This window comes from Misgurnus anguillicaudatus, chromosome 17 (assembly GCF_027580225.2).
Source record: "Misgurnus anguillicaudatus chromosome 17, ASM2758022v2, whole genome shotgun sequence".
Lineage (NCBI taxonomy): Eukaryota > Metazoa > Chordata > Actinopteri > Cypriniformes > Cobitidae > Misgurnus > Misgurnus anguillicaudatus.
In genome coordinates this window covers 4,161,792-4,175,093 of record NC_073353.2, presented here as the reverse complement: position 1 = coordinate 4,175,093, position 13,302 = coordinate 4,161,792, and the positions used below count along the sequence as shown (strand labels likewise).

General features: G+C 44.5%; 1 protein-coding gene across 5 annotated transcripts in view; it reads right to left on the bottom strand.

Annotated features, from left to right (window-relative positions):
• rapgef4a (Rap guanine nucleotide exchange factor 4a) overlaps window positions 1-13,302 on the bottom strand; it is a 100,398-nt gene that overhangs the window by 24,646 nt on the left and 62,450 nt on the right. For 4 of the 5 annotated variants that reach the window (XR_012358234.1, XM_073854856.1, XM_073854857.1 and 1 more), the window contains 5 exons: window positions 5,907-6,028; window positions 3,493-3,676; window positions 3,117-3,201; window positions 538-598; window positions 299-375 (listed from right to left, as the gene is read on the bottom strand). Coding sequence is in view for 4 of the 5 variants with exons in the window: in XM_073854856.1 (XP_073710957.1) it covers window positions 299-375; window positions 538-598; window positions 3,117-3,201; window positions 3,493-3,676; window positions 5,907-6,028 (529 nt within the window). In the remaining variant the exon portion in view is untranslated. The remainder of the gene's footprint in view (window positions 1-298; window positions 376-537; window positions 599-3,116; window positions 3,202-3,492; window positions 3,677-5,906; window positions 6,029-13,302) is intronic. The other variant, XM_055215523.2, reaches the window with a different exon arrangement.

Sequence of the window (13,302 nt, the reverse complement as noted above, 5' to 3'; positions counted from 1 at the left end):
TAAAAGGCTAAAAAAGTAGTGTGGCATATTTTGTTATTGCAACAGCTATTTTTGTATTTTTTATTATGATTACGATTTAAAAAAACAGTTGTATGATAAATTAATAACTGTTAAAATAATGTTAAATTATTTATGTTTAATTGTTACCGTTTAAAACATCTCTATAGCTTTAATGAGTTTTGCACACACTTTCTTGTCACTGTTTCTGTATGAACTATAATTGGCTTAAATTATCACTTATTAAAAGCTTCATTGGTCGGTTAAATATAAAGCACTGGGGAAAAATTACAAGTCTGACCTTCCCATAGATCACCACATTAACCGAGCCCTTCAGGATGATGTACCACGACGTCCCTTCCTCCCCCTGATTAAATACTAGGAACAAAAGAATTCAACAAGATTATAATCCACAGAGCACAGCACACAGATCAGAACTAATCTGAGATTATCACATTGAAATTCACAAAATCATTAAATCCATTTAGCATGTCTTTGTGAGGTGAAGCAGGTTAAATGTAATGTATTTCTGACACTTACACACCGTGCCTGCTTTCGCATGAGACTCAAAGATTAAAACTCCAGCCAATTCCCTCTTCACCTAAAGAGAATAGAAAAGAGTCTCTATTACTGAAACAAACTATGTCACCGTGTAACTATGAGAAAAGAAAATCACATTTAAAATTATGCCCATACTAAATTAAATGAAGAAAAGTCTACCAGAAAAGTTTGGCCAAAAATAAAAATGTATATGATTTTCTGCTCTGTATCATACAATTAAAGTGAATCTGAAGCTGTACCTTAATATTTATTGTATTTTATGTTTAAATTTAAATATGCTGGGTGAAAATTTATATGCATGGAATTCAGGGACGAATTAAACTTTGATGTGCCCAGGGCACGGACGTCTCAAACTTTGAGTAAAGGGAGTTGCTCAACGGACGAGAAGCGCCGCGTCGCGTCTAGGACAACTCGTAGGTATCGTAGGCCTACACCGGAAGCGCACATTAAATAGCGCAAGCTTAGATAGCGTCTACTTCAAAATGCAAAATATATGTTAGCAGCCAATGTTAATCGGTAATGATTTGGGACAAATATGATGTCATTTAATGCTAAACTATGTGAGTGGCACTCTGTGGCACGACAGGGATTTAAGCAGTGTCCAGAGTCACAATGGACAGCCACCACCAGGCACCGCCCCGCCAGTGTGCATACATTCATAGAAAATAATGTCTTCTGTTTTTAGATTCATTGCACGACGCGGCACTTCTCGTCCGGTGTGCGACCCCCTTAAGACATCTAAGTACACAACATGTTGTTTTTAACTCTCACTCAACAGTGATGGAATGCATTAGGATTATTTATTTATTTATTTATTAACTGAAAGCACGTTATTTCAACGTATATTATTATACGTTGAATGTTAAATATAACATTTTGAAAATTATATGAATATTTTATGCCAGGGGGCCCCCTGCTGGTCTAGTGTCCAATAATGCCCAATAGACCCGTGCGTTATTTTTATGTTCTTTATTACATGTCCTTTTAATATAGGCTGTCAATACATGTCATCAAGCCTAGCTATTTAAGATTTTATCAAAAAACTATTTAAATTTTGCTCTGTATCTCACACCCATCTTATATGGCTGAGATTACCTGAAACCACAAAGATTACTTTAATGGGGATTTATGTCCTTTTTGCAGATAGCCAAATCTATAATTCATTGTATGAAGAACAGTGATGGGCAGTAACACGTTAGAAGTAACGCGTTACTGTAATCCGATTACTTTTTTTCAAGTAACGAGTAAGTAAGGGATTACAATTGCAAAACCAGTAATTAGATTACTGTTACTTCCCTGTTAGCAGGCTGCGTTACTGCGTTATTTTTAATCTTGATTTTGTTTCGTGAGACTCTCTCGTGTTGTGACGCGAGTCGAGTGACAATGACGTATGAGCGCTGTGCCGTCAGTCAGTGTATTGTTGAACGTGACGTGAGAAGACAACATGGAGTCATTTTAACTTTACTCAGAGTAAAAGTTACTTTTTTTTACAGCGGGCAGAGGTGGAGGATTCTATTATAGTTCAAAAACGACGAGGGAATATACATCTCAAACTAGTTGTTTTTAATTGTAGGAACATCTTTACAATTAAAGTGCAATAACAAAAAGTTAATAAAATAAAAGCTTTTTTAAAGTAAGAAACATTTATGGAATTGTTTAATGATTTTTACAGGTGAGTTATGCACTTTTGAAGGTGGTCAGCAGCTTGTAAATACAATCACTATAGTAAGGTTGTAATTGATGTATTGCTGGTAACATACATTATTTTATTAAACTATATATAGTTTAAATGAGCATATAATGAGATGAGTGCCATGTCTATATACATTTGACACGTTTATTATCTTCTTACTTCCCTGACCTGGGTACCTGATGACCTTTCTTCTCTCTCTCTCTCTTTCTTTCTCTCTCTCTCTCTCTCTCTCTCTCTCTCTCTCTGCAATGTCTTATGACCTGCGCATTCTCGAGGATGTTTTGAAGTTGTGTTTGACCTGACGCGAAGCTGCTAGACCTCGGAAGATAATGCGCATGGTATTAAAAACGCGTCATGCAATTTCGTACTTAAGAGCATGAATCCTACCTTTCATAGAAATGAAACACTCGCTTCGCGTCAGTGGAAAGTGGTCGCTTAAATATGACCAGGTGTTTCTTTCATAAGATTTGAACTGAGGCGGGTCTGCATTAGCGCGCGCCTGTCTCGTCCGTCTCCATGGTTCTTTTTGAGCGTTCCCCCGGGCCCCGCCCATTTACATCCGTTGCGCGTCTTTATCACCTTGCTTTTTAAAAAAAAATTTTACTCAGTAACGGATATGATTTAAAATGTAGCGAAGTACAATACTTTAAATAAAACACACTTAAGTAAAAGTAAAAGTACAGATTTTAAAAACTACTCAAAAAAGTAAAAATACACAAAAAAACTACTCAATTACAGTAACGTGAGTAAATGTAATTCGTTACTTTCCACCTCTGGGTAAAATAGATATGGAATAATGACAAAATTTTTATTTTTTAGGTGAACTATCTCTTTAAATGAAAAAGTAGATTTTGTGTGGACTTACAGTGGTGGAAAGGTGTGATAAAGCTTTAATATGCAGCAGCTCCTCGTAAATGATCTCTAAATCATCTACGGTCCTCTGTCCAGGCCTGCAGTGAAATGCATTGAGACAATGATGTCATCCATTAGAAATGACTTTTATTCTGACATTTTCAATGATAAACTTCTGCCCTGATGCAGATATTACTATAGCAGAACTTTCAGTAGGACACATCTCTGCTTCAGGCCATACAAGAGTCTCATCACACCCTAGAGAAAACTGTGGGAAAGTTCAGAGGAAAGCAGCCAAACAGAGGCCGATTTGGATCAGATCACTGAGACCGTTTGCTTTATCAGCCTCCAGGGAGACGTAATGACTCAATTGTAATGCGGGAACGTACTGTTTCTGCAGGATCATTCGCAGATGGGCGTCAGGTCCGATCTGAGAGAGGAGGAGGAGGGTGTCCTGGAGCTCCTCTTCACTCTCTTTCATTTCATCCTCATTGGGAAGAGGAGCGTCCTCCATTTCGTCCTCCAGGAAGCGATAGAACAGATACTTATCTTGAAAACTCTGCTCCTGATCCACTAAAGCACAAAACAAGACTCCGGTTCAGACAACACAAACAGGTCAACTAATAAAGACAAATTATTACACAATACAGAAGAGGATTTAATCATTGAGTATTGTACATGTAACTTATCTATTTACAATTTTAAGAAGCTCCTCTGTTTAAGCCACCAGTTCATTTTCTGCTAATATAAGAATTAAGGCTTTGGTTACAGTGTTTATTTTAATCGATAAGAGTCTGTGAGTATCATTTTTAGATCTCTTGACTAATTGAATAACCCTGCTGACTATCCAAAAACTCTTCATGGCATAAACTCTCTCATGACTCCGCACAGGTAAAGATCAGTTTTAAGCACAAAAAAAACTTTATACCTTAGCCTAAGTTTATTAAGTTGTTGGTGCAAATCTTGTATGTGGTCCTTTCAGTGACAAATCATCTCCATTATGGCACTTAAAGTGCCAGCCAGACCCAGTATTGAAATTACCTGTATTACAGTGTGTCATGTAGCTGTCCATCAATGATCAATGTAAATAATGTGCAAAGTTGTTAACCAAAAAAAAATCACGTTAAATAAAGTTATTGGCTTTTAAAGTAGGGAGTCGAGGCTGAACTGCGTTTTGGGTCATATTATTTTCGAATCTCCGGCATGTTGTCTGTCTACGTATGCACAACGTATGTTTACATTATCAGTCTTGCCCATGAGAAACGAAAACCCTGACCTGCCCACAGACACTTCAGCTTGTTAGTGTGTTAACATCATGTCGAGAAGACACTGGGCTCTATCATACACCCGGCGCAATGCAGTGCAATGCATGACTCAAGTGTTTTTTGCTAGTTTCCACCCGGCGCAATTATCATTTTCACGTTTAGCGCCACGTTGTTTAAATAGCAAATGCATTTGTTCCCCCTTTTGCGCCCATGGGCGTGTGTTCAGGCGCATTGTTGGTGCGTTGCTATTTTGAGGCAACTAAAATAGACCAACAAAAACCTGGTCTAAAGTCTAAAGTCAATGGCGCAATATGTTTTTTGTTATTATTTAAAGAGCACATTAGTAATATGCGCCTATAAACGGGACGACAAAGCGAGTTTGCTTATCACATACATGAATGCGCAGCAGCACAAAAACGCTTTTAAATATGAAAGATTAAAGGAAAGATTAAATCCAGCGCAACAGGCTTTTAAAGGGGATGAGAGCTGAGACTCTCATTGGTCTATTGCACGTTACGCCCAAAATACTCCCATTACTCATTAAAAAAATAGAACCAATCCTTTCGACCATGCGCTCGGCGCACAAACCATTTTTCCCGTTGTTAAATTAGCAAAAGTGGATTTGGACACGCCCATTTAGATGTTGCACTGTGCGCTTTAGACAATGCGCTTAGATTGTTAAAATAGGGCCCACTGTGTTTTCAGCTGTAAAGGCCAGTTTATGGATGAAGATGTGAAGAATCAGTGGTTAAAATATTTTTTTTCATGATACCACAACAGTAACGTTACAATAGAACCCTTTTGTTGTGTTCCCATCATTTTCGAGTTCAAGGTGGGATTTGCTAAACATTTGGCCATGAAAGATGGTTCAGTACCTATTTATTTGGACCAACGTGTGTCTCCTAACCACATCCTGTAAGTATGATTATTACGTTTTGTGTTAATTTTAAGTGTTGAATATATAGTTTACTGTAATGTCATATCAGTAAGTCACGCTAGCACTCGGCTAACGCATATTGCAGTTGCACTATGTGGGCCCGGTTTGCTTAAATACTTGCTTATATGAGTATACATATATTAGTGTTTGTCGCCATTTTTATTAATGATAAATGATGTTTAATGATGTCAGTTTTCAAACTCTAATGTATTATCAGCAAGTTATGTCAGTCCTAGGTCAATAAATGTTACACTATTGTTGGACTGTGTGGAAAAACCAATCACAACTGACTCTGTCAGTTGACCAATCAGAGCAGAGTACGTTACCGAAAGGTGAGGTTTAGGCAGACTGAATCTTTGAACGGCGCCACATGAATCGTTTGAGGATCTCTGAGAAATGAGGTAATATTACATTTATATTTTACAGTGTTTTTTGATGCATTTAAATCTGTTGTTGGGGACTCCTAAACAATATTAGGATGCTTAGAAATAGGGTCTGACTGGCACTTAAATAGAGAGCTTCAATAGTCCAGATGTACTGTAGCATTCATATTTACTGCAGTTGTATGTAATGGGTGAATACACATGTATGACATGCTCACCGTGGTTTAAAACTCCCTCCTCGAGCAACACTTGCCACATGCCAACAGCCTGAACACGAGAGTGCACACAGGAAGTGTGCTGTAACAGCCAATCAACAAGCTCTGTGCCCATACAGCACTGCCTACAACACATGAATACAGAAAACATGTAACAGACTCTTGACAATACACAAACTTAATATAGAGAGCTCTGAATATTTATAATAAATAAAACTGTAACACTTTATAATAAGATTGTATTTGTTAAAGGGACAATCCACTTAAAAAAGCTCATTTCCCAGCTCCCCTAGAGTTAACATTAGATTTTTATCGTTTTGGAAGCCATTTAGCCGATATCTGGCGCTACCACTTTTAGGATAGCTTAGCATAATCCATTGAATCTGATTAGACCATTAGCATTGCGCTCAAAAATAATCAAAGAGTTTCAATATTTTTCCTATTTAAAACTTAACTCTTCTGTATTTACATTGTGTACCAAGACTGATAAAAAATTAAAAGTTGTGATTTTCTAGGCAGATATGGTTAGGAACTATACTCTTATTCTGGCGTAATAATCAAGGACTTTGCTGCCGTAACATGACTGCAGCAGGCACAATGATATTACGCACTGCCCGAAAATAGTCCCATGCTATTGAAAGATACTAATGGGGACTATTTTCGGGCAGTGTGTAATATAATATCATTGCGCCTTCTGCAGCCATGTTACGGCAGCAAACTCCTTGATTATTACGCCAGAATGAGAGTATAGTTCCTAGCCATATCTGCCTAGAAAATCACAACTTTTAATTTTCTGTCTGTCTTAGTACACGATGTAACGTCTCGGTTACGGATGTAACCCTCGTTCCCTGAAGGAGGGAACGGAGACGTCACGTCGTGACCGACGAATTGGGAACTCGCTTAGAGAGACCAATCTGCTTCGAATAATACTAAAACGCCAATGAACTTGGCATTGAGATATTTGCATAATGCTGGCGCCGCCCCGCCAGGTGCGTATATAAGGAGCACGTGCAAATAGGGAAATCAGCTTCTGTTCGCTGAGAAAGCCGGAAAGGTGACCGGCCGTAACAGCTGGTGGCAGCACCTGTGGCGACGGGACGTGACGTCTCCGTTCCCTCCTTCAGGGAACGAGGGTTACATCCGTAACCGAGACGTTCCCTTTCAGTATTGGGAATCCCTACCAAAACGCCACTAGGGGCTGACCTCTTCCAGTGTCTGCAAAAAGCCCTCCAAATCCCCTTAAGGGAATGGAGAAATAGGATAAGGCAGAAAGGCCGGGCACTAGATGTTCCTTTAACCCCACAGTAGTGCCAGCGACTGGGAAGCGCCCTACCAGAGCGGGATAGGAACGCTGCGGAAGCCACCGCCCCTCTTAAGGGCTGATGGTGGACTAAATAAACAATAATAAGGACAGCCGTGGCTGTGTAAGCAAAGCAGTGCTCTGCTAAGGGAAACGTGGGCTGGTAGGATTAACCCCACGGAATAATACTCACAAAGGAACCCATTGGGACACAATGTGGAGCCCAAGCCAAACACCTAGGTTCGTAAGAATACATCTAGTGAAAGGCTGACAGCCAATGCTCCGCAACAAAGGCTGCCAAGGCAGCGGAGGAAGAGCAATTCAAACCATTACGCATTTTTGCTCTGATGGCCTTCCATACTGAAACTCAATTTGGAGCCTCAGTCGGAGGCTGCAAGCCGACTTGCGAGTCTGCTCTCTGTGCCCTCCCTGGTGAGGAAAGAACACGAGAGGATACAGGCTCGATACGAACATTGTAAAATCTAATGAACGTATTAGGTGTCGCCCAACCAGCAGCTCTACAGATGTCTGTTAGCGAGGAACCACGAGCATTAGCCCAAAATGAGGCAACACTCCGTGTGGAGTGCGCTCTCAAATTAAAGGGGCAAGAAATACCCTGAAGATTATAAGCCAGGGCGATAGTATCAACTATCCAATGAGACATCCTCTGCTTAGTGACAGCTTTCCCTTTCTGCTGGCCACCATAACAAACAATGAGCTGGTCTGAGGTCCTGAGGCTTTGCGTGCGATCCACGTAGAGTCGCATAGCGCGTACGGGGCACAACAAAGCCACGGTTGGGTCTGCGTCCCCCGGGGCAGCGCTTGCAAGCTCACCACCTTATCTCTGAAGGGAGTGGTGGGAACTTTGGGCACGTAGCCTGGTCTGGGTCTCAATGTTACACTCGAGACAGCAGGGCCAAACTAAAAGCACGAATCGTCAACAGAGAATGCATGTAAATCCCCTACTCTCTTCATGGAGGCCAATGCTAGCAGGGTCAGAGTTTTCATTGATAAAAAACTTCAGACTCGCAAACTGCAAAGGCTAAAATAGGAGACCTGAAGGCTTCAGCACCATGGACAGGTCTCAGGAGGAAAGAGGGAGGGCGCGAGGGGTTTTGCCTGCGAGCGCCTCTTAAAATGAAATAATTAAATCATGCTGGCCAACTGATTTCAATTCAATTCAATTTTATTTATATAGCGCTTTTCACAATTGGTGATTGTTTCAAAGCAGCTTTACATTAATAGAAGCAGTGGAAAGCACAGAAAAACGACAGATAGCACAACATAATACACGATAGCACAAGCAGCTAAATTTGCTGCGGCTATGAATCAACATTATAAGCGTGTGTATTACTAATGTAACGTAAAGGGGAAGGTGCTAAGTTAAGCCTAAAAAGGCTGCCTCCCCGGGTTGAAAAACCCCCTATGAGAAAAAAAACCCAGGCTTAGCCAGGGAAGTAAAAAAAAAAGTCCTAGGAGGGAAAAACCCTTGGGAGATATATTTATATATACATTGAAACGATTAAGGAGATTAGGCGGAGGTTAAGGGCGTTCTGCTGGTGGTCGTTGGTCATGCATCAGCTGGGCATCACGTTGAAGGTCTGCCGGTGGGTCAGAGGTGTGCCGACTTTCACATTTACCGGAACTGGGTCTGTTTGTCTCATTGTCCTCGGTCGAGGACGAGACATAAAGAAAGAAAAACAAAACCCAATTAGCGTAGGGGCCATTCATATGTATACACATATACATATACACACATATATATATACACACATACATACACATATATATATATATATATATATATATACATATATATACACACACACGTATTGAAGATACAACGTCACCCCAGTGACAGACTCTGCACAGTTTGGTTTAGGGAGAATGAGAAAATTGCACGGGACGGCGAATGTTTTGGAGATGGATGCAGTGACACCCTTTTAAGAACCGAAGTACCGCCCCCGACTAGTGGGCTTAATACCACAAATCTATACCCACCGAGCTTTATTGAAATCCGGACGAGCAAGGGAGTAAAGGGGAGACGGCGACGTGACTGCGCCAGCCATCTCCCTGATGCCTGTCTGGGCTTCACAGTACTCCCCTACTCGACTCAGAAACCTCAGGAGAAGGGCCGTGCAAGTGATAACATAATGCCATACATAACTTTCAATCACTCCTCTGCGCTTGGAATTAATGGCCCGTTTCGGGGTTTTATTGGTCTAGTTTTGAAGATCTGCCGTAGATAAATGAGTGATGAGCAGAAATAGCGGCGATATCAACTTTAATGGCGGAGGGACAGCCTACCATCTAACCTATGTTAAAGATATAAAAGCACAATGTTAAAGGCATTCTCTGGGGTCCTCGCGTTGCGAAGAGCACCGGGTGACGAAAAGGTTTCATTAAGCGCTTAAGCCTGTCTTGTGGACGGTGCTCGAACCGCGTCGATGGTGTTAGATACCGCTTGCGATAAATCACCTAAACCTTGCGCGCGCTCAACGACCATACATGGATATCCACAGGTCGGGGTGCGAGTGCCAAATGTGCCCCTTCCTTGAGAAAGAAAGTCCTTCCTCAGGGAAATCCGCCAGGGAGGGCTGTCGCGAGGAGCATTAACTATGAAACCAATTCTTGGTCGTCCAGTACGGACGATTAATAAAAGGCTCTCCTCGTCCTGCCTGACTTTGCACAGTGTCTGCGCAATAAAGCTCACTGGAAGGAATGCGTATTTACGCACCCCCCGCGGCCAGCTGTGTGCCAACGCATCCATGCCGGGGCTGCCCTCGGTTAGTGAAAAATAGGCGACAGTGGGTATCGTCCGGCGACGCAAACAGATCTATCTGCGCACGACCGAACTTCTTCCAAATTAGCTGAACCGTCTGGGGGTGGAGTCGCCATTCGCCGGCGGCGCAGCTCGGGAAGCGCGTCACCGCTGTATTGAGCGATCCCGGGATGTAAATGGCACGAAGGGACCTCAGATGCTTCTGACTCCAAAGAAGGAGATGACGAGCGAGATGCGACAGGTGACGAGAGCGCAAAACCGCCTTAACGGTAAATAACGCAACAGTCGCAATGTTATCGGTGTCGACTAATACATCCTTCCCTCGCATCTCCATAGCGGAGCGTACAAGTCCCAGATATACAGCGCACCGCTCGCAGCAGTTGGGGTGCTATGCACACCCCAGAGACTGCAAGCCCGTCATACGTGGCGGATCAACCCGTGCTTAGGGCATTGCATGCTACAGAATGCCAGGAGACCCCTCAGAGGCATATCTTGCTATCAGAAATGCTGGGTCTACTACGGGGAAAATTTAAATGACACGCAGGTGTAGTGTTTACACAATGTATGCCGGTGCGCCACGCTCTCCTCGAGACTCGATCGTAAAGCCAACGCTGAAGCGGTCTCATATGACGCAGCTCGAGCAGTGTCACAGCCGCAGCATGCTGTCATATGTCCAGGAGCTTCTGAAATTGTTTCAGAGGGACCGCGTACTTCCCTCGAATTAAACCGAGGCAAGTCAGAACTGACTAGTTGCGCGCTCTTGTAAAACACGCCAATTAGTCGATCGAGTCTAATTCCATACTGAGAAAAAGGATCCTCTGCACGGGGCAAAGTTGCTCTTTCCCAGCTGACCTGATGACTTAAACGAGCAAGATGCCGAAGCATTAACTCTCTGTGTTCGCGCACGTCTGCCAAGAACGGGCTATTATAAGTCAACGTAAATAAAAGCAGAATGCAAACAACGCTCTCTCTCTGATATTTTAATGCCGTGACTAGCACTTTCATGGAGACACGGAGAGAGAGAGACAGCTCGAATGGTGTACTTAATATTAATATGCCCACCCCACGACGCAGAGCGAAAAAAACGGTCTAAGGCGAGGGGAGATGGACACAAAAAGTACATGTCTTACAGGTCTAAGGCTGCAAACCGATCTGAATATTGAAATACGAGCCTCGGCGTTATCATCCAAAAAAAGACCACCTTTGTAGAGCCGGTGCGTAAATCAAATCGATCGTAACCCACCGCGTATTTTGGGTACTATGAGATAAAGGCTGGAAAAACCCTATCATCATCATCATCTCGGTAAGAGGGACCGGCTCGATACATCCTTCGCCAGCAGGACATCGACTTATGCACGCAGTACATGTGCATCGGACACTTTCACTATAGTGAAAACGAAAGCCCGAGAATTTTGGGGTTGTGCCGGTAATTGTATTTCGTAACCGAGGCGGATCGTGCGTAAAACCCAACGAACGACGGTCATTTAAATTTTCCCCGTAGTAGACCCAGCATTTCTGATAGCAAGATATGCCTCTGAGGGGTCTCCTGGCATTCTGTAGCATGCGATGCCCTAAGCACGGGTTGATCCGCCACGTATGACGGGCTTGCAGTCTCTGGGGTGTGCATAGCACCCCAACTGCCGCGAGCGGTGCGCTGTATATCTGGGACTTGTACGCTCCGCTATGGAGATGCGAGGGAAGGATGTATTAGTCGACACTGATAACATTGCGACTGTTGCGTTATTTACCGTTAAGGCGGTTTTGCGCTCTCGTCACCTGTCGCATCTCGCTCGTCATCTCCTCCTTTGGAGTCAGAAGCATCTGAGGTCCCTTCGTGCCATTTACATCCCGGGATCGCTCAATACAGCGGTGACGCGCTTCCCGAGCTGCGCCCCCGGCGAATGGCGACTCCACCCCCAGACGGTCCAGCTAATTTGGAAGAAGTTCGGTTGTGCGTAGATAGATCTGTTTGCGTCGCCGGACGATACCCACTGTCGCCTATTTTTCACTAACCGAGGGCAGCCTCGGCGTGGATGCGTTGGCACACAGCTGGCCGCGGGGGGTGCGTAAATACGCATTCCTTCCAGTGAGCTTTATTGCGCAGACACTGTGCAAAGTCAGGCAGGACGAGGAGAGCCTTTTATTAATCGTCCGTACTGGACGACCAAGAATTGGTTTCATAGTTAATTCTCCTCGCGACAGCCCTCCCTGGCGGATTCCCCTGAGGAAGGACTTTCTTTCTCAAGGAAGGGGCACATTTGGCACTCGCGCCCGACCTGTGGATATCCATGTATGGTCTTCTGCAGCATCAGAGGGGTGTCCAATTTTTCCTCCGAAGTGGAGTCGTTCCGGAGATGGCGGCCGTGCCCGCTCGAGCGGCGGAAACGATAGAGTTGGAGAGGTTAACCCCTCTCCGCCCGAACCGTACCGCCCACGTGATTGGTATTTCGGAGCTGCTTGGGCCTCTCGGTCCTCTTCTCCTGTGCCTTTCTTTCCCGACGGCACGCAGGCGAGAACAACTTCTTGAATGCTCCTGTCTCACAGACCGGCCTCTTCGACGAGGCCGTGGAGTCGTACAGCTCCGCTGCGCAGACTGAGGCGATCTCTTAGGTCATGCCCCGGCGAAGGAGAGCTGCCCTTGGTAAAAACCACCACGCCGGCTCCTCAGTCTGCCTCTCGCCGTCTGCGTCCTGCGGCGACCACCTCCGTTCCCCTCCTCGGACCCCATCTCGGCAGCGCGGGGGAACCGGTCGTCAGCAGCTCGCCCGCCCGCTTAGCCGCTTCCCGTGAAATCGGGAGTTTAAGTGGCCAGTAAACGGGCGACCCGGATTGGCAGAGGATCACTCTTCAGGAGACGGTGATTCGCTCCTTCCCCCGATAGAGGGTCGGGTGGAAAATTCTTGGTTTGCATATGTTCCACCGGCTGTTTAGCCGGTACCCACTTAACCACACATAGAGTGCATTCCTCTTCCCTCTCCAGGTCTCCAGAGGATCGAGAGAGCCGTGAGCGGGCACACACCAGCTCACCCTACCTCTCCTCTATCGCCAGCGGGTGTTCTGAGGAGTCCGAGCCCTCCACTGAGGAGACCGGACCACCAGCACCCTCATCGGAGTCTGCGCTCTCCGCAGAGGAGACCAGACGACCGTCACCTTCAGCGGGCTAAGGTCAATGTCACACACACATACTGTAGATGCTTATGCTGTCACAGCAGACGCACCGGCAGTCTCACCTGTCTCGCTTCGCTGCCCCACCGCGGGTACTTCGGTAGTGTCGTTAATTCTCCTCACACGGTGCCTGGGTGCTTGGCTTCAGTTGG